The 27,914-nt window shown below is 43.9% G+C and overlaps 1 protein-coding gene across 2 annotated transcripts in view; it reads right to left on the bottom strand.

The window, feature by feature from the left end:
* Positions 1–21,288, bottom strand: part of LOC147891269 (BTB/POZ domain-containing protein) — a 45,726-nt gene extending 24,438 nt beyond the window's left edge. For both annotated transcript variants that reach the window (XM_087389480.1, XM_087389479.1), the window contains exons 1-4: positions 20,562–21,288; positions 16,302–16,485; positions 12,452–12,520; positions 12,128–12,226 (exon numbers count right to left, since the gene is read on the bottom strand). In XM_087389480.1, coding sequence (XP_087245606.1) covers positions 12,128–12,226; positions 12,452–12,520; positions 16,302–16,485; positions 20,562–20,848 — 639 coding nt within the window. In that variant the 5' untranslated portion in view covers positions 20,849–21,288. The remainder of the gene's footprint in view (positions 1–12,127; positions 12,227–12,451; positions 12,521–16,301; positions 16,486–20,561) is intronic.
* Between the last annotated feature and the right edge of the window lie 6,626 nt (positions 21,289–27,914).

The raw sequence follows: 27,914 nt of genomic DNA, 5'->3' as shown, positions 1-27,914 counted from the left end.
CCGTAGCTACATGCCATCCGTACAGCATGTACATGCATTCCGTACTGTCAGTGTATCTACATTCCATACTCTCAGTGCCGCCATCCGTACAAACGTACCGATTCTGTACAGCAATTGACAGGTCGTCCACTGCTGACAGATTCCGTACATGCTGTATTGTACGGACTGTTGCAGGTCTCTAGAGCTAGGTACTTTTGCAGGGTACTCCAACAGGGTGGCCATTTGCATTTGCAGAGCATTGTGGTGCATTTCAAGCCTTTGATAGGCTGTGACAGTAATTGTCACTGTGAACAGATTTTCTTTGGCAGACTCTGGTTGTGCATTTTACATCCCAGTAAGGGATTTTACTTGTCTAGTTTGCTGTGTTTTCTGAGTTTATCTCGGAAAAATGGCTCAGAACAACCCCAATGAGGTGTTTGGAGTCCTCACATAGGAGGATAAGTTGGATGGCACCAACTACTCCTTGTGGAGTTTCATGGTTTGCAACATCTTGGTTGGCAGACATCTTTGGGATTATGTCAATGGAGATGAGGCAAGGCCAGATTATGTGGCTACACCTGTCACTCCTACAGCTGGAGGCAGGGGTAAAGGTCAAAATGCAGCACAAGTAATTGGAGCAACTACTGCTCCAATGGCTCCCACAGCAGAGCAGAAAAGATGGGATTCTAGGGATGCACAAGCTCTTTCTGTGATTTCTCTTTCTATCAAGAGGTTCATTATTCCTCACATTCGGTCATGCAAGACCTCAAAGGCAGCTTGGGAAATTTTAGAGAGTTTCTGTGATTTCTCTTTCTGTCAAGAGGTTCATTATTCCTCACATTCGGTCATGCAAGACCTCAAAGGCAGCTTGGGAAATTTTAGAGAGTATGTTTACAGCAAGAAATGATTCCAGAGTTTCCTTCCTGAAGAGAGAGTATCTCATAAGCATATGGATGAGGGAGATTCCATGAATGCTCACCTCACAAAGCTTCAGGATTTGAGGGAACAATTGCTGAATATAGATGAAGTTATTCCGGATTCAGAGATGATTACCACCACTCTAAATTTCCTTCCTGAGTCCTATCTTGCTATAAACACCTCGCTGAATTTGTCATTGAGGGAACGCAGCAATCCTCTCTCTTTTCACAAGTTGGTAGGACTTCTGTTGCAAGAAGAGCAGACATGGCAACACGGGCTGGCAAGCATGCCATGCTTTCTAAGTTTAAGCCCAAGGGAAAAGGGCAGCAGAAGCAACATGCCAATCAGCCCGCACATCAACATAAAGCTAATTCAGGACAGCCCTCTTATAAGGCTAAGAGTGATGCAGATAAGCCTAAAAAGAAGGACATTTGTCACCACTGCAACAAGCCAGGTCATTATATTGGTGAATGCAAGAAGCGCATAGCTAAAGAAAAGAAAAGGGATTCAGGTATGGTTGTCTCACATGCATCAGCTCCTAATGCACATGATGGAGGAGATGTTATAGCCAACTTTGTAGAAGAGCACTATGCCTTTTTGTCTTGAATTTCAGATTTTTCAATGGATAGTTCAGATACTACAACCACTATTGAGGATGATCCATATGCTTTCTTGACTTACAGTTATGATCCTTCAAAGGATGCATGCTCTCTCAGTGTCAATGAGACACTGAATACTTGGTATTTTGATAGTGGTGCTTCTAAGCACATCACTTCTAAGAAGAGCCTTTTTGCATCTCTGCATCCTCGACCTACTAAAAAGAAGGTGACTTGTGCAAATAATTCTTCTTATTCAGTGTGTGGAGTAGGGGACATCATCCTCAATCACTCCCTATGAGGCATGGCATGGAAGAAAGCCTTCAGTGGATCACTTCAGAGTTTTTGGTTGTGTTGCATATGCCCACACACCAGTGGAGTTTCGACATAAGTTGTCAGATAAGGCACTTCAATGCATTTTTGTTGGGTATAGTGCACAAAGCAAAGGCTATTGTCTCTACAATCCTGCTTCTCGCAAGATTTTTGTGAGTAGAGATGTTATATTCAACACATACACATGCTGAATTTACTATTCCAGCTTCTTTAGATGATGTTTTGAGGGGATGCTTCCTATAGCATTTGGTTCCCTAACTGAGGCTCATGCTGAAATTCAGAATTTACAGCAACCTCCTCCCGATCCACATGCCCCGATTCAGCCACAGGCTGATTTTGTACCTCCACAAGGTGTGGATAAGTTGTCAAGCAAGAGATTCAAGAGATACATGCAGCCAAAACAGTTCCGAATTGGTTGCTACGGACTCTCAGGGAGAGTAGGCTTGAGGCACCTTTGCTTGGCAGGACTCATAGTGCAGTAATGTCATGTGCACGGATCGGTATCTGACGTGTACTAGGTACACAGAACTAGCTCAGGTTAGCCTGGGGAGGCTTAGAGCTAGGCAGGCTTGATTCTCGGGTTGAGTGGCAAGGGTACGAACTATTTATAGGTCTTCGCTATTTTTGGCGCCGGGGCCCGAGTCTATAAAAGAGGCCCAGGGGGTTCAGTTCTCAGTGTGCAGGTGGGAGCAAGTCTCGTTCCCAGGTGCTAGGTCTGATCCTGGATTGTGTCGCGGACGCGCGCCTGCATCTTAGCGTAGCCCAAGGCCCAGTGGCAGATCCAGGGCTTCACAGCGCCACCTGGTGGTATGGGACACCAGGCTGGTTTGCATCTGATTGGGAGTTCGTGCCAATAGCTCAGCTCGTGGCTCGGGGGGACATCTTCTGATTCGGGATCACATCCCGTAGATGTCACGGTTGGGTGGTGAGCAGCCTGCTCAGTTCTGATGTTGTGTGTGGTTGTTTTGCAGATCAGGGGTTTCAGGAGTGCTGGGATGTGTCAGTTGGTATCAGAGCCAGCTCCTGAGTAGGAACTTCTGATGCGAGAAATTTGACGGATTTCTCTTCCAGGTATGCCCTAAAATTCGAGATTTCCTGCTGCGTTTTTGCTGTCTACCTGGGTAGAAGGGGTGAAGAGATATCTGGAAAAGGCAGGAAGAAGGAGAGACTTGATTTCGAAATTGCTGAAGGGTCTAAGTGAGAGAGGGAGTGAAGTTTTAGCTAGGAGAGTGTGGAGAGAATTGGAAGAGAGGCGAAACAGGGCTGTTAGGTAGGAGATGGAATCGGGATGCTGGTCAGGGCTGCACAGAGGTAGGTGTCGCTGGTAGGTGAGGCCGAGGAGTGCGCCATCAGTTGGTGCAGGATTCGGCCCAGGCAGGGGGTGCGCCAGGCTGAACAAGGTACGGCCAGTAGCTGCTAGGGGTGGCTGAGGTAAGAAAAAAGCACCACCTTCCAAGTTTGGAAGGTGGGGCAGAAAAAGCATCGACCCTCCAAGACTGGAGGGTGTGCATGCTAAATTTAGCCTCAAACCTCCAATTTTGGGAGGCAAGCTTTTCTGGAAAGCGTGGCTAGGCTTTCCTAGAAAGCATAGCCTCCAGAATAGCTGCGCTACCTTCTATAAAGCCTGGCGAGATCTCAAGTCCAGCCATAGTCTCAAGCTAGACAGCGCAAGAAAGGCCTGCCCCTACCAGAGTTCCGCCATCTAGATACGGCTGCAATAGCAGCAGCTCTGCGTCCTGCCTCTGCCTGAGATTCGCCTCCAAGAAACGGCTGCAACAGCAGCAGATTTTCCGTACTGTACGGCCTGCAGCGGACCAGCAGAAGGAAACCATCACCTACGCAAGCTGATCGTCAGTTTACGGCATCTCTTTTCCAGCCAGCTTCTCTGATTTCGTCACATCTTCGAGGGACGGTTTCTTTCCTCTACTCTTCTCCTTCCAGCTTCGATTCTCCCAGTTATTTCTCTCAGTTTGCAATCAAATCAGATTTCAGCCATGTCTGATGCTCCGAATCCCGAGTTCGCTATGGGAGAGCAGGACTTAGATTACACTCCAGTGGGAGAGGATGATCAGGGTCTCTATGACGACCTGATCACTAAGAAAGCCTTCAGTGAGTTCACGACTGCTCTGGATGGTAAATTTGAGCAGGTCAACGCTAATCAATCGGGGTTGACACAGCAACTCCAAGGGATACAAGCCACTTTAACTCTTCTGGCTAGCACGGTTCAGGCACTCACGCATGTGGATGCCATGGCCTCCGTGCTAGGCCCGAATATCACTCCGGATCCCTTTTCAGGTGACCAGAAATCAAGAACAAAGGAGGTGGTTGACACTTGGTTGCACAAGTGGCAAGTACACTTCCAATTTCACCCCTATCCAGACGAGAAAAAGATTCAGCTAGCAGCAGGGTTTATGTCAGGTAAAGCCTTGCTTTGGTGGAAAGAACTTCAGCCTAAGCCTGATACTTGGACAGAATTTGAGGGTATCTTCAGGAAGGAGTTCCTGAAGAAGGAAGATGACTACAATATCGTCGGCAAGCTCAAGGCCCTCGATATGTCAAAATTAAATTTAACTTTTGAAGTTTATCTTCAAAGATTTAGGGATCTGCAAACCAGGGCCACTAAAATGGATCGTGTAACCTTGTTAGGTTTTTTCGTGGATGGTTTGCCAGACTCCTATAAGTTACAGATTAAGAATAACAAGTGCACAACATTGCAGGAGGCCATGACATATGCGCGCATATATGATGATACCATGGCCGGTACAAAGGCAACCACAATTACCGAGACCAGCGGAAAGAACAAACGCAAGTTCTTTCAGCATGCAACTGGTATTGGGGAGACGAAGTCTACGGACAACGCCTCCAGGAAAAGCTTAACTCCTGCAAAGAATGGTAAGGCCCGTTTCCTTCGCACTCTCAGGCTCAAGAAAGAGGGCCGGTGTTTTTATTGCGAGGAGCGGGGCCACACGAAGAATGAGTGTCCTAAGCGGAAGAACCAGAAATTGGTGCTAGGACCCAAGCTCCAGGCAGGTCCACGTACCGCAGCCAAGGGAGCCAACCAAGTTACGATGACAGGTATTTCAGTAAATGTCATTACCTGCCCCCTTTCTTGTAATTGTACCTTTAATACTTCGTTGTTTGGTTCCCATGATCTTTTCCGAGTTTATGGAGAAGTTAGGGACCAACAGGTTCACATTCTCTTTGATCCGGGCAGCTCTCACAATTTTGTTAATTACAAATTTGTGCAGAAGATGGGGCTGTCCACAGTACCTAACGACCACACCTACGAGGTGCAGCTTCCAGCCGGGAAGCAGTTTTGGGATCGCAAGGTTGAAGCGCTTCCCATCCGGATTCAAGCCTACACGGGAGCTCTCACATGTTATGTTATGCATTTAGAGCATGTAGACTTGCTGATCGGGATAGAGTGGTTTAAAACCCACAATATCCAGATTGGATGGACGGAGCATACACTTTCTTTTGTAGACAAAGGCACCCAATTTTGTATTCAGTGTGATAAGATTATCCCTTCTCAGGGGCCTATTGTATCTGCGATGCAGCTTCGGAATATATTGAACACTTCTCATTATGATGTCTATCAGTGTGTTTTGATTCCACTTTCTTCATTTATTGTTTCGGTAATTAACAAAAATGAAGTAAGTGTGTTTGAACACCGAGAATTGAGAACGTTGTTAGATAATTTTAAGGACGTATTCCCAGCTCAACTGCCGGTAGGGTTACCTCCAGAAAGGGCAGTAGATCATCGCATAGACTTAGTCCCAGGGGCTCAACCTATCAGTGTACCACCGTATAGGATGAGCCAGGTAGAGGAGGATGAGTTAGCTACCCAGCTTCAGGATTACCTGAATATGGGCTATATCCGCCCAAGTAAATCTCCTTGGGGTGCACCTGTCCTATTAAGAAAGAAGAAGGATTCTTCCTAGAGAATGTGTATAGATTATAAACGACTAAATAAAGTTACAATTAAGAACCGCTATCCTTTACCTCGTTCTGATGATTTGATAGACCGTTTGGCCGGAGCGAAGTATTTCACTAAGATTGATTTGCGTACGGGTTATCATCAAATCCGTATCTATGCTAAACACATAGATAGGACCGCATTCCGGACTAGGTATGGTCATTACGAGTTCCTCGTATTACCTTTTGGTTTGACCAATGCTCCTGCTACTTTTCAGCAGATGATGAACGATTTGTTCAGAGATTATCTGGGCAAATTTGTTGTAGTGTTCTTAGATGATATCTTGGTATATAGTAAAACGCTTGAGGATCATATAGGACACCTTCGGGTTGTCTTACTTGTTCTAAGACAACATAAGCTTTATGCCAAGATGAGTAAATGTGACTTCTTTATGAAGGAGATCATTTACTTAGGACACAAGATTTCTTCTGAAGGTATTAGCATTGATCTGGATCGTATCCAGAAGGTTTTAGAATGGCCTATCCCTCAGACTGTGAAACAACTTCGCTCTTTCCTAGGATTTACGGTATTTCTTCGAAAATCAGTCCGTGATTATTCACAAATCACGCTACCCTTGACCAACATATTGAAAGGTCGTGGACGCAGGTCTACTCAACCGATCCCTTGGAATGATGCAATGAACAAGGCTTTTGAAACCTTGAAGTTATCTATCAAGGAAGCACCCGTTCTTGCATTACCCGATACTACCCGGCCTTATGTTTTAGAGGCCGATGCGAGTGATTATGCGATTGGGGCAGCTCTATTCCAAGAAGGCAGACCTGTAGCTTTTGAGAGTAAGAAGCTAGACGACACTCAGTATCGTTGGCCCACACTTGAGAAGGAACTTTATGCAGTAGTGTATGCTCTCAAGGTTTGGAGACACTACTTGTATGGTTCAAAGTTCCTTGTATTGACTGATCACCAGTCAATTAAGTATGTGTGTGATGGATCAGACTTGAGAGAAAGGAAAGCCAGATGGGCAGAGTTAATGCAGGATTTTGATTTCGAAATACGTTATCGTAAGGGTTCGTTGAATAGTGTGGCGGATGCCTTAAGTCGAGTTAAGTTTGTAAATCCTTTGTCATTTACGGAAATATCCTCAGACCTATTTCAATCCTTGAGAGGGCTATACGCAACTGATAGTCATTTCAGTTCTTATTGGCAGAGAGTCCAGGATGGAAATTCCATGGTTGACCAGGACTCAGGGATTGTGCCACCTAGGATACAGGCGGCGGGAGGTCAATGGATGATTAGGAACGGCTTGCTGTTCCGGAATGAAAAGATTTGTGTGCCTGATGTTCTGGACCTTAAATCCAAGATTCTCTGGGAGTGTCATGATGCTCCTAGTGCGGGACATCCAGGTATACATAGGACTCTGTCTCTTGTGAAGCATACCTTTTATTGGCCTAAGATGCGTGCATTTGTACAGAACTATGTGGTAGGTTGCCGAGTTTGTCAGGTTACTAAGGCTGAACGCCTTAGAAGAACGGGCTTATTACAGCCATTACAGATTCCAGGTAATAAATGGGAGAGTATTTCCATGGATTTTATTACTGGTTTGCCTCGTACGCGCAAGGGTCATGACTCTATTTGGGTCATAGTCGACCGTTTGACAAAAATGGCTAGATTCTTACCTACAAGAACAACTATTTCAGCTATTCAGTTGGCTCACGAGTTTGTGGACCACTTGTTTAAGCTGTATGGTTTGCCATCTGACATAGTCAGTGACAGGGACTCAAAGTTTACAAGTAACTTCTGGACACTTGTATTTGAGAAGTTGGAAACTACTCTAAGTATGAGTTCCTCGGATCATGCACAATCCGATGGCAGTACAGAAAAGGTCAACCAGTTGGTTGAAGACATGCTTCGGGCATATGTATCTAAGAGACAGTCTTCATGGGAAGATTATCTACCCATGATTGAATTTGCTTGCAACAGTGCAAAGCATTCTAGTACAGGTTATAGTCCTTTTATGCTTATGTACGGGTTTCAACCTAAGTCACCAGTTATGGTAGGATTAAAAGGGATTCAAAATGATGCTGCTAACAACTTCTTGCAAGACATGCAGGAAATGTTGCAGTTTGCCAAGGAGTCTATTAGAAGTGCCCAAGATCGGGACAGATTTTATGCTAATAGACATCGTTCACCTAGAGAATTCTCTGAAGGAACGATGGTATATTTGAGAATTCCTAAGGAATCCAAGAGCCTAAGTACTGGTTTGGTTCCGAAATTATCCCCCAGATACTGTGGCCCATTCAAGGTCATTAAAAGAATTGGACCAGTTGCATATCGACTAGAATTGCCTCCTGATGTTAAAGACTGGTTTGGTTCTGAAATTATCCCCCAGATACTGTGGCCCATTCAAGGTCATTAAAAGAATTGGACCAGTTGCATATCGACTAGAATTGCCTCCTGATGTTAAAGTACATCCAGTCTTTCATGTCAGTAGACTGAAAGAAGTATTGGGTGCAGATGATCAAATTGTTTCTCCTCATGAGATTATAGAAGTTACAGATTTAACTTTTATTCCTCACGAACCTGAATCTATTCTTGAATTTCGTGAAAGACAGATTCGAAATCGTACTATCACGGAATACAAGATTAAGTGGAAGGATCGTGTTGAGGAGGATGCAACATGGGAGACATTACAAAACCTCCAAAGAACATTTCCGGATTTCTTAGCGAACTCAGGAGTGAGTTCTTAGAGGAGGGGGAGTATGTCATGTGCACGGATCGGTATCTGACGTGTACTAGGTACACAGAACTAGCTCAGGTTAGCCTGGGGAGGCTTAGAGCTAGGCAGGCTTGATTCTCGGGTTGAGTGGCAAGGGTACGAACTATTTATAGGTCTTCGCTATTTTTGGCGCCGGGGCCCGAGTCTATAAAAGAGGCCCAGGGGGTTCAGTTCTCAGTGTGCAGTTGGGAGCAAGTCTCGTTCCCAGGTGCTAGGTCTGATCCTGGATTGTGTCGCGGACGCGCGCCTGCATCTTAGCGTAGCCCAAGGCCCAGTGGCAGATCCAGGGCTTCACAGCGCCACCTGGTGGTATGGGACACCAGGCTGGTTTGGATCTGATTGGGAGTTCGTGCCAGTAGCTCAGCTCGTGGCTCGGGGGGACATCTTCTGATTCGGGATCACATCCCGTAGATGTCACGGTTGGGTGGTGAGCAGCCTGCTCAGTTCTGATGTTGTGTGTGGTTATTTTGCAAATCAGGGGTTTAAGGAGTGCTGGGACGTGTCAAGTAAGGCACGTAGGGGGGGCTCTTTCTGTTGAGACAGCTTATGCGTTCATCTTCAAATAGTGGAATCAATTCTCATAACATATGTGCAGCTTCATTTGCCTTATTCCTTGGTCTTTCTCGGACATTCAAAAACCTATAACCCAGGTTATGGAATGCCTCTGGCACACTAAAGCAAACCATAAGGCACTTCAGCTACTCAAATACAATTATGTTTGTTTGCCAGAGACGCAAGGGGGTTTGAATATTTTAAACATACATACTCATGTGTTAGCTCGTAAGGCCACGCCTTTGCTCACCTTTTTGGAGCAAAGTCAACCATGGGCAGTTATGCTTTCTTCTCTAATTGGTTCTCTCAAGGCAGATGCCTTTGGCCATTGGATTCCTGCTATTTCAAATGGTATACTTGGGCATTTTCACGGTCCTATTCCTGGCTGTCCCTTTTCTCCTCGCCTGATACAAGATTGGTAGCAGCTCTTGGCTCATTTGCATTGGTCAAACCATCCTCAAGATCCTGGGAACTCCCTCAAATTGCAGATTAGTCATTGGAACCGTGTCCTTGCTTCCCCTTTAGCACATCTTCAGCCTAGAAGGGCATATTTCTTGCATCGTTTGGACATTTCTACAGTGGATGATGTAGCTGATGTCCGAGGCTCCGCACTTTGTTTTCCTCACGCCAAAAGGTAGTTTTGTTTGGGTTTGCATAACAGGCCTGTTTGGTGCATTCTCACTACTATGTTGCAACCTTTTCAGCCTGTCTCCACTTCTCTTTCTCTGATAAATTGGAAGTCTTTTACTGATAAATTGGAAGTTTGACACTCTTCTTTCTCGTTTGCTGATCTTTTTGCTAAGAAAGCTTATCATATATTACTTCCTCAGCCGTGGATACAGAGGCATGGGAATAAATTATGGCATCTTGACAAGTCTCTTGCTTGGTGGAAAGTTTGTCTTCGACGCATTTGGAGCAGTAAACTGCCTCTCCAACAGAGGGTTTTCTTGTGGCAATGTTTGGTTGGTGGACTAACGGTCGGTCCTTTGTTGGCTGCTTGGAGTATAGCCTCTTCGGCTTGCTCTACCTATTCGCATCCGAGGGAGATTATCTTGCATCTTCTTTGGACTGCTTGAGATCTTTTTTCCTAGACTGGGGGCTTATCTTTGTGCTCGTTTCCCCAAGATTTCTTTTGGCAGGCAATTTAGGCTATTTGGTAGATATGTCTCCACACCATACTTTGTTCAATTCTTTTCCTGGTGTTGCAACTAGGCTTTGTACTCCTTATATCAAGCTCGTAGCATTTGACTGTACGGCGGTGGATGTTTATCATTTCCTTCGTTCCTCCCTACATCAATCTCTCCAAGATGCGCATTCACTCGGAGATCTTCCTCTGGCTCAGCTGAAAGTGTTTTTAGTTTTGAGTAGTAGCTGCTCCATTTTGTGGTAGCTATGAATGTTCACTTTTATAAATGAAATACTGTTTTTTTTTTTAAAGCAAGCGTGCGTGCGTGCATGCCTGCGTGGTGCTGACGTCATTCATGATGATGGGACTCTTTTATCATTTCCATTGGCTGCTGAAAAATATGGCTTGGGGATGCCTTATCGCCATGTATGGCACGCTATTACTCGTGTGCTTCACTCTTTTCAGCCGGTTCCAACTCTAGAAATTCAAGACAGGCTTCAAGATTGGACTCTTCTACCATTAAATTCATCCATTCGTCCTTTGAAGCTATCTCACATTACAATGTCTTCTTTATATTAAGTTCTATTACCTCCACCTTGGGTGTCAACTCGAGCAAATCAAATGTGGGGATTGACTCGTCCACTTAAATGGTGGCGACAACGCATGAGGCAGATTTGGCATTCCAGGCTTCCTCTTCGACAACGAATATTTTTCAGGCGTATTCTATTGGGGGTTTTTCCTTCTAGCCTTTTGCTCTCATGCCGGCGTATTGCTCCAGCTATTTGTCATCGTTGCTTGGCACCCAGAGAGTCTGTTTCTCATATTTTCTGGCGTTGCCTTGACATATGTGACTTCATTGGTATACTTCAGCAGAGATTGCAGTTACGCTTTCCTCATACTACTTTTGGCAGGTTCTTCTGGCTTTTTGGGATTTATCCTCGCCGACCAGAGTTTGACTTGTTCTTTCCTGGGTTCGGTATTGGGCACTTTGGACTCTCTGGAAAGATAGGAACCATAGAGTCTATGGTGACCCTAGTTTTTCCAAATTTGCTTTCTTTCGTCGTTCTTTACAGCAATCTCTTTTTGATTGCCTGAAAACTCACTATATAGAGCATGATGTATATTTGTCCTACACTGAGATTTTCTCTTGATGTATCTTCCAGCTATGTATCTTTTAGCTTCCCAGTTTTGGGCTAGCTACCTTGTAATATAAAGCATTCAAATTTTTCACCCCCAAAAAAATGTGTGTGTGTGTGTGTGTGTGTGTGTGTGTGTGTGAGTAAAGTCTTTAGTGATCCCAATTTTTCTTTGTTTGCTTTCTTTAAGTGTTCTCTGCAGCAATATTGCTTGTAGACTCGCCAAATAGATCAGGATGTATATTTGGCTTATACTGAGATCTTCAGTTGATGTATTTTCTAGCGCCTCTTTTTTGAGGTGACTATTCTTGTAATATAATCAATCAAAGCTTTCACTAAAAAATGTGTGTGTGTGTGTGTGTGTGTGTGTGTGTGTGTGTGTGTGAGAGAGAGAGAGAGAGAGAGATAACTTCATAGTAGCACCTCAACATGATAGAGGGCTGGAAAGCACGACTATAAAGAAGCTGGCAAGACTACAAGTCTATAAGGCCAGAAGGTCAGGTTCCCTCAATAAAAATAAGTCAGCTGCCATACTCTATTGAGAAATCTCAAAAATTGAAAATGTAACCGCCTCAAATCAAGTCAAACTAAACAAAAACGCTATAAGCATCAAAATAATTAAAGATACACCTTTGTAAGACTAGAATGTATCCAATTATACAAATTCAGTTTTTGCTGTTCTAAATTCCAAAATTCTACAATGGAATTGTTAGCTAAGATGCATGAATGCTTGATCATCTTACTGAACAGATATGTAATCCCATAAGTCAAGCATACCTCTTTTAATTCAACAGCACCTCCTCGACATAGATAGCCCCAACAAGCCTTCCGGACCCGTTCTCCATATATTCCATAATCTTGACTTTCTGCAAATGCCTGTCATGGTAAAAGAGATGCCTGAGATTCAACGGCACAGATAAACTTCGGCATATTTAACTTGACAAGAAGTTACTTGTCAAGGAAGCTAAATCAGACCAAACTCTATACAATGGAAGTTAAATTTCACAACCAAATACTTGCCCAAACTGTTCTATCCAATTTCCTATCATAGTCTAGACTTTCTACTATCTGCATTCGAGAACTAACCAGATTGGAAAGTACCTGATAAGCCAGAAAATTATCTGTCCATATCTCTGAGATGATAAATTCAGTACAAATTGCACAGAGATCCTGCAAATATATGTTTGATTAATCCCAACATGAATGTAGGCATATTAATATATAGCTTTGTAAGACTAGAATATATCCAATGGTACCAATTCAGATTTTGTTGATCTAAAGTCCAAATTCTACAAAGAAAATAAAAGTAAAAACGAAATAGAAGAAAATGAGCTAACAAAATTTTTGGCCTGCCTGAAGATAAGACACATTTGGCAAGCAAAGCAAATATTAATGTTGTCATCAGTGCCTGAGCATAAGCAGCTATATTAAAATCGAATAAATAAGGTGTCTGTTCATGTGCATGCATGTATGTCCTTGTGCATGTGTGTGTGAAGGGGCATATTAAAAGTGAATAAATAAGGTGTCTGTTCATGTGCAAGCATGTATGTGCGAGTGCATGTGTGCGTGCAGGGGCACATCGAAGCATGATCTAACATCGGAAAGGTACTTTTTTTAGCGTTTTGGAATTCATCACATGATCTGCATGGGGCCTATTGGAAAAGCCAAAGTATATTAATCAAACTTATAAGGCACTGCCTGCTATTCTTCACATAAAACCTTTTAATCTGATCTGTGAATTGGGGGGGACGGGCATTGAGCATGATCTAACATCAGGAAGGTGCTTTTACAATTGGAAAAGCCAGAGTATTATAGAGTACCTGTTGGAAAGGTCACCTCCCCATCTGTAAGCCCCCAAATGAGGAGAGCGTGGGGGAGGGAGACCTAGGGCAACATGCGCCCAGAAAAGAAGACTGCCATGAGGGCAGGGATCAGAAAGAGAAAAGGCGCCAGAGTGGAAAGGCATGTGGGCAGGTTGTTGGCCTGCAAAAAGGCCTTGATCAGGGCGCAATGGATGGCGGGTGGACAGCAGAGGAGAAGGCCTGGTCGGAGGGCTGGACCAAGGCTGGAACCTGCACAAAGAGAAGGTGCACCCAGGTGACCGGGAGCAGCAGCAAGTAGGGCTGCAAAGGACTGGCCCTGGGGGCATACTTATAGCCCACTGGGCCAGCCAGTAGGGCAGGCAAGTCGGCCAATATAGGGCATGGACGAGAGGGCCATAAAGGCCTAGTTTTGTGGGCCAAGGGCCCAAGTTTTGAGCCCCAAAGGGGCGCATTTAATGGATCTGAGGGGGCAGGGGGCAGAGTTGACCGACCAGCAAGTCGGCGATTATGGCCTGCTGGGTCGGTAGGTTTTCCAGCCTTTGGGGCCTATAAAAGGGAGGCTTAGTGCCTCATTCAGCTATCCAGCAGTCTAGCAAGTTGTGGAGCAGCAGGAGCAGCTACTCACACACCCTCAGGCCAATTCCAGGAGGCAGAGAAGTCCAGAGAGTGGCTGCAGACTGAGCTTTACTACGGGCTCAAGTTCTAGAGATATCCGGCAGATAGTAGAATCATGTGGTGGTAAGATCACAGAACCACGCTCTAGTGGGACTTTGGACCTAGCTCTTTTGTATTGTGTCCATACCTTTGGACAGAAATATATTCTTTTGGTAGCTTCTATATCTGGCTGGATCATTGTCTATTTATGAGTCTAACATCTATTTGAAGCACGTAAGTTAAGAAGTTTGTGATTCTGCTCCCAACACACACTGTGTGAGCTCCTGGGCTATTCTATCCGTCTTCCGCTGTGCGTACCTCTGTTGGTCAATTTCTAACAGTACTACCTGCTGTTGTATACACAAAACCTGCTAATCTGATCTGCAAATTCATCATGAACTGTGTGCTCACCCATTGCAGAAGCGTGTAAAGCTGCCACAATAGATGATCAAGAAGAGGACGTGCGTGCATAAAAGAGAGTACAGATGGAGCTCAAACAGACACCCTGTAGACAGCTCACCAAGTAGATGGCTTCAACAATAAAGCCCAGCATATTGCCACATCTCCAAGTTGCTCCCTCCCTTGAGCTTCAGTGGCTTCAAAGAACTGGGGGATGAGTCCTTTTAAATCCCAAGTGGCTGCTCTTGAGCAGTCCAAATAAGCTGCCTAACTGGATGACAAATCAGTTGGCATGGCTGACCTGGTGGTCGTCCCAGATGGCCCACTAGGGGTCGGCCTAGCTGACCTGACGCGTGCTTCACCATGGTCATGCTACCCAACTCAAACTCGCAAGGCCAACTGGGGGATGAGTCCTTTTAAATCCCAAGTGGCTGCTCTTGAGCAGTCCAAATAAGCTGCCTAACTGGATGACAAATCAGTCGACATGGCTGACCTGGTGGTCGTCCCAAATGGCCCACTAGGGGTCGGCCTAGCTGACCTGACGCATGCTTCACCATGGTCACGCTACCCAACTCAAACTCGCAAGGCCAACAATCCCCACCTTGCCCATTTGGCAGGCCAACAGCTCACCAGAGGCTGCCAATATGTGTCGCCATGTGGCCTGGGATGGTCAAAAATGAAGAGGGACAGGTCTACAAAAGGGCAATCTGTAAGGATGCAAAGTTCAGCAAAAAGGGAATGGTCATGGGGCAGGTCGGCAAATTGAAGGGGCAGAAGGTAAATTCGGGAGAGAGACAAGGCAAAGAGGGGTGTGTGTGTGTGTGTGTGTTGGGGGGTGATTCTTGCAATAAGAGGGGAGAAGGCATAGCAGGGGCTAGATCATTGATCAGCCTAGAGGACTAGGTACCAGACAACAGATACATAATACCTTTCAAGGTTCTGATGCTTGTGTCCGACTTCATCTTTTTTCTTTGGGATCCTGCTGTTGCAGCTGTCATTTTTCATGGTAAATAAGCCTCCTCTGTTTCCTCCTCACACCCTTTGTCGTCCTCCTCTGATTCACATCCAAAAAAGGAATCTTGGAGCAATTCTTCCTGTAAGATATGAAACCCCTCTTTCACTCAATGAATATCTCTGCTCGATTGGGATTCTACTGCCACCTATCCTATGCTGACAATAAGACTGAAGTAATAAAACAGCAGTGACTGCCGTAAATTTAAGTATGAGAGATTAACCAAGTCCTCAGATGCTCAGCTCTCCCCCTCTCTCTTCCACCCCTTTCCTCCTCATCCCCTGACCTTCCAGATGGGCTGCACCACGCAGCCAGGTCACCCACCCTTCCAGGCCTGATCACACTATGTCTTACAGACTCACCTTCTTTTCAATCTTTCCATAATCCATACTTTTCAGATAATAGTCAAGGTTGAAGTAAAGCTAATCAGAATATCAGGGCCACTGACTGGCTCCATGTCAGAAAATATACAAGACGACAGGCAAAACCTCTATTCGTGAACTTTTCACCAAGCTCCAAAAAGATAAGCAAAGACCCAATACACTAATTCAGGCAACACTCAGTATTACCTGCATGCAAAAAAGGCTCAAATATGAGAGCCTATCTGAAACCCTTACTTTCCAAACAAGAGCGCCATCCAAACAATTGAACATCCTCGTACATGGTAGATTAGAAAACCTTATAAATACATGGTCTGATGCAGCTTTGTTAAACCCTAACAAAATGTGTCGTATGCCAGATCCACAGATTCAGTAGCCACAGGGATGGAAAGAAATACAAGGTTTTGAAAGCCATCACCAAAGTTCCAAACATTATCAGTATCTACCTTGTTGATAATAGACTTGGCTAGTTTTACACAATGTACATTATTTTCGCTCACCAAAATTTCTTTTATCAATCATTCCATGTTCAGGACCCAATATTGCTAAAGAGAGAGAGTCATGACCTGTACGCCGCCCCCCCCAACCCCCCCCCCTTCTGCCAAACAAAAGAAGCACTCCACGAAACCAATCAAAACATCATGAAATCTGCAAAAAAAGCTATGCAAAATGAAACGATATACCTGCAAATCAAGAAAAGAAGCAGCTGCCAACACACGGAATGCATTGCCATCGTTCAATTTAGGATGATGGCCATACAGGTAGGCCAATGCTATAGCCACTGCCTCTCCATTTACATTTTCATCATCAATCTGAAGCGTAACCTCTGGTGCCCCAGCTTCCTTCCATGGACCCTGAAGCATGTGCCTGGCTCTCAACAATAGGGTAGTTAGAATTTAAACTCCTCACAAGAAAAGACTGGAACAATGGCAATAAGTTTGTGGCATGGCTTACCCTTGAACAAGAAGAAATCTATATATGATAGTATCTTGTATGGACCTGTGTAAAGCAACTACTTGAACAACTATTCAAAATCCATACTCTCTTAAAATGTCAAGCAGAACCATGCACGGCAATGGTAGAAGGACTGTGAACCTGTCATTATTGTATGGCTCTGAAGATCCAAGCAGACACAGAAAATTCTGTCATTCATGTTATTCGATCTCATGCATGCACGCACACATACACATTATTAATATTAAAAGGACACACATGCATACATACATACATACATGTATATGCATATGTGCATTGTGTATACCACACACCCATATGCAAATGAGCATCAAAGAAGACTAATCAAAAGCATCTATATAACCAAGGCTAGCTAAGATGCCATGCGTAGTCTTGAATGAAGGAGAACGATTCAAGTGCCAGCCTATATACACTTGCATTTGTAGGGATTTTTCTCATATGTTGCACATGTAACCTTTGCATTCTAGAATGATATGTCTTCATTCAAAGTGATCTCTCTTTAACATGACTTTGGTGCTGTTGCAAGGTCACTGCTAGCACGTGTGAAACAGCTAGCACACTTCACAAGGAAAAAGTTCTGGGGTTTGATGAAATTGGTTATTAAACAAAACCTAGAGACCAAATACTCAAAGAATGGCAATAAGATCTGCAATAGAAGGCATGCATTTGTCTTGGCGACACAATTTGAACCGCAAAAGGTAGATGGCACATCTATTCAGTCACTGCTATCCTAAAGAGGTAAAATAAGCATCTTCATTGTTAAGCCATTTTCTACAATTCCTCAAAATGTTTTTGCATTTTTGCATACAGCTAAAGCAACAGCGAGATCGAACGTGATGCAAAATCTTGGAAAGTCAGAAACAAAACCAATTCCAAAACCAAAATTGGCGTGTTTTTCAAACATTAAGCTTCCAATTGCAGGAACAATCTCACATGTGTAAGTATTCAGCATCTGGAAGTGATTTCCAGCAGCTACTTTCACACGTCAGAAATTAGAAAAAGAAAGATTTTACACCTTCATGGAATTTCTAGCATTTATAGCAACAATTATTTGGGCATATGGAACAGTCAATGAAAGTTTTAGGCTGGTACAGCTTTTGGATGGTGGGACAGTACAGAATGTGCAAATTTTGCAATGCGGTGTTGAAATTTCTACAAAAACCAAGCTAACAATGCCGATTTAGCATGCCTTATAATGTGTCAAAAAAATAGAAGGTGTACATAGCGACAAATTGTTTTGCAGGCTAGCTGACTGCTAAAACAGGTTTGGGATAGTTTGGACAGCCCTGCATCAAAACGCATGAAACCGCAAAATTTGGTCAAATACGCAAAAACTTACTGTCAAAATTTGGGACATTTGCATTTGCGCAAGGTATTGCACTTCCCTTGTGCTTGTAGGTCACCCAATTAATGTCAGGCTGCTAATAAAAATGATTCATTGTAATATATAAGAGTATATCAATTTGGAAGGAAATTGTTGACCAAAGGATGTTATTTGCCTTCCTAGGCATTTGATAGCCAAAAGGCCTCAGCTTTCCCTCTCATAAAGTCGCTCACATATTTATGAGGGGTAGAGGTATCCTCCCCCCCTTACCCTCTCGAATGCTTACTTAATCTCAGCAAAAGATTGGTACATCACGCGATAACTTGTGGGATTCATCATCCCAGACCGAGGTAATCTTCTCTCTCAGTGGTTCTATTGTTCCCTCCTCTAAGCGAACAGAGATGTCATATTCATGTTCTTGCGACTTACAACTACTTATTCTGCTTAGAAGTGAGGATTGTGACCTAACCTCTTGTAATTGGATACACAGAAATCAAATAAACCTGTTTATGCTAAGAAACTTCAAAAGATGAACACCGAAAAATAATATATTCCAAGAGTCCATATTCACTAGATCAAATGCAAGCTGCCCATGAATCAGTTTTGTCCATTCACAACAGTCACCAGTGTTTCATACAAATATCACAGTGATCTCTTACTTACCCAAACTAAAACCTTTCAGACTTCTGAAAGAAATATCTAAATCTGTTGTGGTCATACTGTTTGGTAGAAATAGTTGAAATTAATTTTCTTTCCCAAAACATCTACCTAAATGCTCAAAAGACACAAAAAATGTTAAGGAGAGGAGAATACCAGGCTTCTCATTTCCTTAGCTATAATTGGGGTTTTCAACAGCACTTGTCACAGGTATGCAACCAGCCTGCGGATATCTAACTGTTTCAGCTAGGTCAGAACAGCAGCAGCACTAGTAGCAGCCATACAGATCCACGTGCAGTGGATTCATCTAGACAACATGATGATGTGAAATACTATTGAAGAACATCCTGAATTTACACTATGGCAGAGAGAGTATCATCATTCCGTAAGTTGAACATAAAATGATTTTGGCTTTGAAATAGCATGAGAGTGAAAGTGTTTTGGAACTTGAGATATTTTGTCGTGAGGACTGAAAACACTGAAGCGATTCATGAGCTTTGACAGAAAATTTCCAATATTGATGCTGGTGGTGTTGCAATTGCGATGACAATATTTGGTGGAAAGTGCCTAATAATGCTTTAAAACGTCCACTGATGGAATTATATCATGTTGTAGATGTGCCCAAATGTAGTGCAAGATTTCCTCTTCGATCTGGTTGAAAATGTTCTGGATTTGAATATAACCCAGAAAGTTATGCACATTTGAAAATTGGCACTTTTCTAGGCACTTGAAAGGGCTCATAGGGACTTGGTTTTTCAACATTTGGCCAAATAGAAAATTCAAAAAATTGCCAAAGCATTGAGAATATCCAAGGGTGACTCAGAGCTGGGACAGAGCCCAGCAAAAAGGTGCCTGGCTGTTTTAGGTCGGCCTGTAGGGCAGCCTTTGGTAGGCAGACTAGCAGTTCTGTGTGGCCGAAGGTGTCAGTCATATTGGTATCTGGTAAGGCCTGGTTGGCAGCTTCATAGGGCATTACGTCCTTATATAAAGGGCCCCCTGGGGGGGGTGTGTAACTTCAGTCCATCCCTTTAAGAGTATTGGGCACTACAAGGAGAACACTTTGACAGTTGCAGGGTGCATCAAAGGTATCAGCATTGAGCAGATCCAGTAGACTTAAGCTTGTGTAGAGCTCAATCAAGTAACACCAGCAGCAGCAAGGAAAGTGAAGAGGCATTTTGGGTAGACCTCATTGGGAAACAATTGGGGGCTCAGGTCTAGCAGAAGTATTGGGCAACATGCGGAGGCTCAGATCTAGTACAAGGAGAGAGCAAGAGTATTGGTCAACATTCGGAGGCTCAGATCTAGCACCAGTGGATCAGTGCACTGATGTCCACTCGGTGTAGGTTGTGAGCTCCCTTTTGTATTGCGGTAGTTTGTTCCTATTTGTGGATGTATCTATTCATATTTTGGCATACATGGAATGGGTCTAGATCAGGGTTTATGGGTCCATATATTTTTGTTGCTCCACATAGTGGTTTGGGCTTGGCCTAGAAATCAAGTCCCATTGACTGTTCAGTGTTAATTTCTAACACCAGTTTTTTTTTCTCGCTCTTGATTCAAATAGAAATCCCTAATTGTTGTAATCTTCATAAGTAAGCATTTCTCTGTAGATTCCTAGATAGAAACAGAACTCTAAAAATTGTTAGCCTAAATGATTTTGAACGTTTCCACACAAATAGGTATTGACGTTTAGCAACCTTATATAAGCAATAAAAGACTAGAGACAACAGAAAGTCAATGCACACTTGCTTTGTGAAATAATACACAGAGCTTTAAAATCGTAGCAAAAAGCCTAACAAGAGCAGAGACCTCAAAAGGATGACCAAGGCACAAATTTTTTTAATTCAAGTCTTCATGGGTCAATTGATCTGTGACTGCTCTAGGATGGCAATCTGCCATCGCTCAAATCAAGCAGCCGGAATAACGGTATACAAACCTATTTCCGAAGGCAAAAAGACTAACAGGAGAAAGTGAAAGTAGAATGTACCTGAACACGGAACTGCGGGATAGAATAAGACGATGTAGATAGTATGTGGAGCCCATGGCATGCACAATAATATCCGAAAAGGCCCCTGCATTCCAACCTTCAACTTGTACATGTTCACAAAGGGCCGCCAGATTGCAATCTAGAGATCGTATCTCTTCACTGCTTCCCGCTTCAGAAACAGCTGAGGACGTTGGAGTGGAGGTGAGCGTCATGACGTTGCTTAGTCTTGCGGCGAGGGGTAGGGAAGGGCGTTGTTGCTTGCCTGCACCACTCAGGCCGCCTGGCATTGTCCTTTCCAGCCTTCCCTACCCTGTGCCCCTGCCTCGCGCCGGCTTTCCGTCTCCCTGCGCCTCTGCTAACCGAATCAATTGGCAATCAAAGCTATGGGAGAGAGCAAGCAAAGAGGGCAAAAACCCAAATTGGCAGAAGGAGGCAGCACCGATTGTGGGTCTGTGTGACTTGCTGTGCGGCAAAATCAGAGCAATTAAAGCCGGCCAAGGCAGGTTTCCAGTGCAGAGGGTGCCTGGAATTTGCAAGAGATGGCGATGGGCAGAGGATTTAGAGCTGAGGGAGGAGGATTATGTACCCAATTTTTTGTGGGTTTTGGAGCTGGGCGATCATCATCTTCATCTTTTTGAACCTGTCATATTTAAAGAGAGGTAGTTCTTTGTTTCTTTTGCTTTGGACATCCATAATTGCATATGTACATCTCTCACATCGTCTAATATCCAAGCTCGTGGGAATACTAATGGACACTAACCACCTTCACATAAGTAAACCTCCCCCCCCTCCCACGACGGCTTTGTCTAGGCCCCAACCAAGAGGCTCGACCTCCCATTGTCTAACATGTCGGTTTGACCAAAATCCCCGATTGGAAAGTGCAAAATCTCGTCTCTAGTGGAACAGTGCAATGCTCGAAGTGGCAGGCAAGAGGCATTTCGTGGGAACAGCACTAGGGTCGGCATTCTGTGGCTATCATACTCAATTAGCCATGAACAAGAACAAGCTCTAACATGGTAAAGAGTGGCTTTCTTGCCAATCTGCATGTCTCTTGCCTCGCAATTCTTCTGACACGTGCTACCCTCCTCGCCTTTCTCTTAACTCCTAGCATGTCCTTCCACACTTGCACATGGGTCTCCCTCATTCGATAACTCTCTTCTTGTGCTCGCTCCACCCGTCCCCCTATGCATGCAAAGAGGCTATGCTCCTCCAAGTCGTCCCCCCCCCCCTCCACGAACTCACCAACATCTAAACCATTCTTTCTCTACACCGAATCTTTAATGGTGTAAGATGGGGCCTGTTTCATGCCAATGCAAGTCAAATGTTTGCCGCTCACTCAAAAATAGACCCAAACTATGTCACAAAGTCTATGTGTGGTTTTCTTCGCTTGTTCACTTCAAGTAATGTATTACTTGCTTCTTTGCTTTAGACACGCATAAACGCTCTTGTGGGGAATTGCATACATTTTCTATGGTATTTCCCGTGCGTGCATTGAAGTCACCAAAGAGGAGCACCTCTCCATGTCTGGAAAACTCCACAATGTCCTCATACGTCATCTCATACAACTTGTGATCCTTTGTAGTGACCTCATGTGCATAGGATGATGTGTCTGGGGGGAAATAGCATACTACAATAAAGAACAGTCGTGTGTCAGGTGGATAGAATCATATCCACATATGTCGTGCATGCTCCTCCTTCCGCATTACAGAGACAAGTGCTGATCTAAATAGGATTGCTACCCATCCAGAACCTCAGTATCCCGCTATCCCTCCTCATCTCCTTTCTAAAGGCTGACTTCCAAGTGTATCCCATGACTCCCCGCTCAGGGCCCTCATGCATCTCAGTGTAGAATATCATCTCTCTGTTGGTGTAAGTCTTTGAGAAGTCCCTTGGGTTTTTGTCCATAGGGTGGCACAAATTGAACTTTTTTCCAAGATTTTTCCCATTGCCTGCTTACATGCATAAGTCAAGTTTCATTGTTGATTGCATCCGTGTGTGTGTGTGTGTGTGCGTGCGTGTGTGTGCATGTGCGCATGTGTGCATGTGTGCGAGAGAGCGAGAGGGGGGGGGAGTGGGGGGTGGGGGGGAGCGTGCAGTTCTCAAAACAATGTAGGAGCTCAACAAGAGGATTTAAGAGAAGTTAGACATTGAACCCCAAGTTCAAATCATGGAGATTTGGATCATCACAAGACACGAGTTGTACTCTTTTGTGAAGTGATAGAGTGGATACAATTAGATCTCTCTCACTATGCCAGGCACAGCTTAGCTTTTGAAGCATGTACCAAAACTTTCATGTGATGACCTTTGTAAGCCCAAAACCAGAAGAATAAACTTACTCAAGAATACACAATATTATAGTTTATGGTGTCTTTGAGAAAGTTAGAGACTCTCTCTCTCTCTCTCTCTCTCTCTCTCTCTCTCTCAAGAATACACAATATTATAGTTTATGGTGTCTTTGAGAAAGTTAGAGACGAGCTCTCTCTCTCTCTCTCTCTCTCTCTCTCTCTCTCTCTCTCTCTCACACACACACACACACACAAAGGAAAGCTCCCCCACCTATGCTTTCCTAAATTACGCAACATAGCAATGCATAAGCTCATGGTCTACACCTTATCTCCTATGAACAGTTTATCAAAGGCTTGCTTATGGACTAAAGTGGTGTGTGCCTCGTTACACTTGCAATCAAAGTCGAGGTTGCAATATGCTATAATAAATTAAACGATGTACAAAAATTGTGCAATGACAACAAGGTCCCACCTACCAAAACCTTCAAAGCTTTAGTAATTGCAAGTAAAATCACCGATTTCACTCAAAGATAATTGCAAGTAAAATACAAACCAAGAGAGACGCCAAAACCTTCAAAGCTTTAGTAATTACAAGTAAAATACAAACCAAGAGAGATGCCTATGATGTAAGCATGACCATACCCTAGTTGAAAAAGGCATCCATATGATCAAGGCACCTTATAGCCATGCATTCGCAATGTGTTAGCCCATTAAGTGTCATGCTCCTTATTACCTTTTAAGATAGCCCAATAGCATTGCTAATCTTTGTTTTTTTGTAATCCAAAGGTTTTGAAGAATGGCAATTCAAGGCAAGTAATCAATATGGTGATGGATAAATCCAACCTCTGAACTCATGCCAAATCCACGAAGTGTCTTGATCAATATATCATAGCTTCTAGTGTAAACCTTGTAGCTATTACTAAAATCAACTCCTCTTCAACTTTCGGCATTGTATATGTAGGTATCATCCTCTTCAATGTTCAAAATTATATTGTATGGATGTTAAAGCTATCTATATCCTTATCTTACATCATTATAGGAGCATAACTATTGTATTCTTGTGGCTGAATTTATTAGCAAACCATATCAAATTAATCTACTCATCTAATGAATAAAGAAATAATAGCTATAAGACCCAAAAGACACATGTAATGTGACTAGTGGGTACTTGCTTGTTTTAAGTCCAAAAATCTACATTTAATATTACCTTGAGATAGACAAACTATATCAAGTTAAAGAAGACCATACTCCAAACCATAGCTATTAAGTATGGATAACCACATCATCTTTAAGGAGAATCCTAGATGAGACATTGTCATGTTCAACAAAGGATAAAGCATTTAATTTAAAAGAAAGTAACTAATAATATCAGGTCTCCCTTCAACGAAAGGTATGCTCAATTATTTCAATTCAAGACTCAAAATTCAATATTCTCAAAACTACTTATGGAAGTAGGTGACCAAAGACTAGTAGTTTCAAGATCTCCAAACACATTCAATAGAAAATAACTAATGGGACTTCAAAATTTTTAATGGTATCATCTACTAAAGAGGAAAAATGCATTTGCTCCATAGATACAATAAGAAAATCTCTCTCTCTCTCTCTCTCTCTCTCTCTCTCTCTCTCACACACACACACACACACACACACAAAAGAAGTGGTTGCTTCGAGTACATTGACGAGATCAAGGCATACATCCAAACCCCTCCCAGAGCACGATGACTTTTTCCAGCTTGATAGAACCGACCAACATGATTCGCAAAGTCGGCAGACATGAGGATGCGAGCCAGCGATACTACAGACTTGCTGGTAGACCGAGGCATAGACCATATTAGGGTACTTGTTAACCCTATGGCAACAAAGGCCAGAAGCACAGTCTAAAAGCAATGAAAAATGAGATCATTGTGTGTATAGAGTGGCAGCAAAGCTCTGCTTGTAATATCTTGAGCTTGAAAGATGGCATGATCAATGTAAAAGGATGAGGATAGACAAAATCCTATCTAGAAAAGATCCAACCATAGTTGCAAAATCGGGATCTAGAGAGAGAAATACTAAAACGAGAGAGAGAGTGAGAGACTAAAAGCCGACACTCTTTGAGGTCCCCCCAAAAAGTGTAGAGACCCAAGAGGTTCCCCCAAAAAGTGTAGAGACCCGAGAGGTCCCCCCAAAAAGTGATGAGCCCCAAGAGGTCCATCCAAAAGTGTAGAGACTCTTATTCAAGAGGTCTCCTACAAAAGAGGTCCCACCCTTGAGGTTCCTACGAATTGTGTAGAGACCAACATGTTCATATTCTCTCAATGGAATGAAGCTCCTACACTTTGTTCAAGTTCACTTGAGTGTTCGTGTGATTGATCTCCATTGCATCCATGCTGCCATACACTACCGTGTTCTTGCATGCCCTTACCTTTGCACTCCCTACCCTTGTACTCCTCCTCCTCCTCCTCCTTACTCTACCTCCTCCCCCCTCCTCCTCCTTCCTCTTCCCCCTCCCCCCTCCTCCTTTTCTCCTCCTCCTCCTTCTCCTCCCTTTACCTTCACCTCTCTCTACCTCCTCCTTCCTCCTTTGACCCTCCTCCTCAACCCTTTACCCCTTAAAGTTGCAAAGGAGACTAGCTCTCCACTACTCAAGCTTGAACTCCTCCTAAACACTACAATGCTCTTTGATCCCTGGGACTCCTAGCTAGTTCTCTCAACCTTATCCCGCTTTCGAACGTTGCAACCCCCTTCTAAACCCTTGAACTCTCGTGGAGGCGAGAGCCTCTATCCATCATTGTGATCAAGCCATCTTTCTCACCTAAGCGCATAGAAAATTTGCTTTCCATGCTTTAGCCTCTCACCAGAATATGACCCAAGGACCTATGCAACAATGAACAATGACATGATTGTAGGTGACCAACACCCTCAAAACTTGGACTTGGGAGAGACAATGACAACATTTTGGCACCGTTGCCTGGGAGGTTAGCGCTTAGTGAAAGCGGAGCATTATATGTGTGAAAAAGAACCCCCTTCTCAAAAAACCATCCAAGACACATTCCTCAAGGAAAAGGAGTGCAAAAATGCTTCCAAAATAATGTTTACTTACATAACCACATTAATCTGCTAATCACAAAATCAACCTTTAAACCTAACACATCCTATAAATGCAACACCCTCCCCCCCCCTCATTTCTTTCGCCTCACTTTTGCAAGCCACTTCCATCTCCCCTCCATCTCCAAGTTCTGTCAAGCCTCCAACTTTTCTGTCCACCTCCATTTTCGCTCTTGCTCCTTCCTTCCACCATCTCCACCGCCTCCACCACTTTCTGTCAAGCTCCTCCCCTACATCCTCCACTTTTTGTCAAGCTCCTCCCCTATAACCTCCACTTTCTGTCCACCTTCTCCATCCACTCCACCACCATTTTTTTCTGTCCATCTCCCCCCTTCACCACCATCACTTTTTTAGTCATCCATCCCGTCGACATTCCACTCACCTTCTCCATCCCCTCCACCACCACTTTTTCCGTCAAAGCTCCCCCAACCCCCCCATTTCCACCACCTCCACCACCACTCCTTTTTCCATCCATCTCCACCACCCACTTCCTGCCCACCATCTCCACTACTCAAGATATAACTTTTTCCTCCACTGTTCCACACATCCCATCCTCTCTCCCCCATTCCCATTCCCTTCCTCCCTCCACAACCACCACCTTCTTTCTCTCTCTACCACCTCCTTTCTCTCTCTGTATCACCCCCTTCCTCTCTCCACAACCACCACCCCCTTTCTCTCTCTACCACCCCCTTTCCTCTCTCAACACCCCCCTTCCTCACTCCACCACCCCTTATCCGTTGCCCCCCCTCCATCCTCTCTCCTCCCCACTATGTCTCTTCTCCCTACCCCTCTCTCTAATCCTCTCTCTACCCTCTCTCTCTCTCTCTCTCTCTCTCTCTCTCTCTCTCTCTCTCTCTCTCTCTCTCTCTCCCCTCTCTCTCTCTGGCTCGCTCAACAATGGCGTGCACCAACCAATTGCAGCAGCAGTGTCGCGAACAATGCGACATTGTGGCCCACACGTGACACAATGCCCAAGGGCATCTTCTCCCAATCCTACCTACTTGACAACCCGCCCTCACCCGTCATCACATAGAACCAATTGTCCGCCATCGCCTTAATATCCGTTGCCGCCGCATTGGCACTTGTACCCAAAGTGTGACACCCGAGGTTGCCTCCACCTGTCACCGTGGTCAAAGTCCATCATCGCCCCACTAACACAGAGAGAGAGAGAGAGAGAGAGAGAGAGAATTAGCTATAGTTTAGACTTAGGATAGCACTAACTAACCATAGTTAGGTAAAACTTGCAAAATAACCATTAGATTAATATAAACTAACTATAGTACATTAGGTTAGGTTAGGTCTCCCCAAAAATAAAGTGAAGAAGGGCCTTTGTACCCTTTTTTCGAGGGCCTATATCTTGGTCATTTGGAGGCCAAATCGCACAGCGATCGAATCCAAATTTGATGCATGCAAAGATTTACATTAAAATAACTTTTTTGGATCTTTTTGCAATCATTTTGGTTGCTAGTAGTTGCTGCCATGTAGGCAATAATTTTTGCCCACCGATTGCATATATTTTGCCTTTTTCGAGCTACAAATGTCGAAATCAATTATGGACTTTGTAGTCATATGCACCCACTTGAAAGCCATAATTAAGCATTATGCACATGAGATCAGGAAGAAGGCTAGCACCTGTGCCTACTTAGGTGAACATTCTCCTATCCCTGCCCTTGACGCTCTCTAAAAATTCAACCTCTCCCCGTGGGCAGGCAACAAGGAGAATCGAATGCACGACGACGAAGAAGTACTAAATGATGATCGAATCTTTATGATTTCTTCAATCAACAATGTAACAACCTAAGCAGAAAAATTCAAATTCATGACTCAAAAAATTTGGGAATTCGGGCAGAATGATAAGGATGAAAAAATTGAGCTAAAAATTGTAGCCACACACGTTTTATTGGTGATTCGCCATGTCATCCATTTATATTCATATGAATAAACTTATTCGAATGAATAACTTATTTATATGAATAGTTTA

The sequence above is a fragment of the Dipteris shenzhenensis genome, chromosome 18 (genome assembly GCF_047967505.1).
Source record: "Dipteris shenzhenensis isolate YYH24624 ecotype China chromosome 18, Dip_SZ_1.0, whole genome shotgun sequence".
Taxonomy (NCBI): domain Eukaryota; kingdom Viridiplantae; phylum Streptophyta; class Polypodiopsida; order Gleicheniales; family Dipteridaceae; genus Dipteris; species Dipteris shenzhenensis.
The sequence above is the reverse complement of the archived record's forward strand: the minus strand, read 5'-3'. Positions and strand labels throughout refer to the sequence as shown.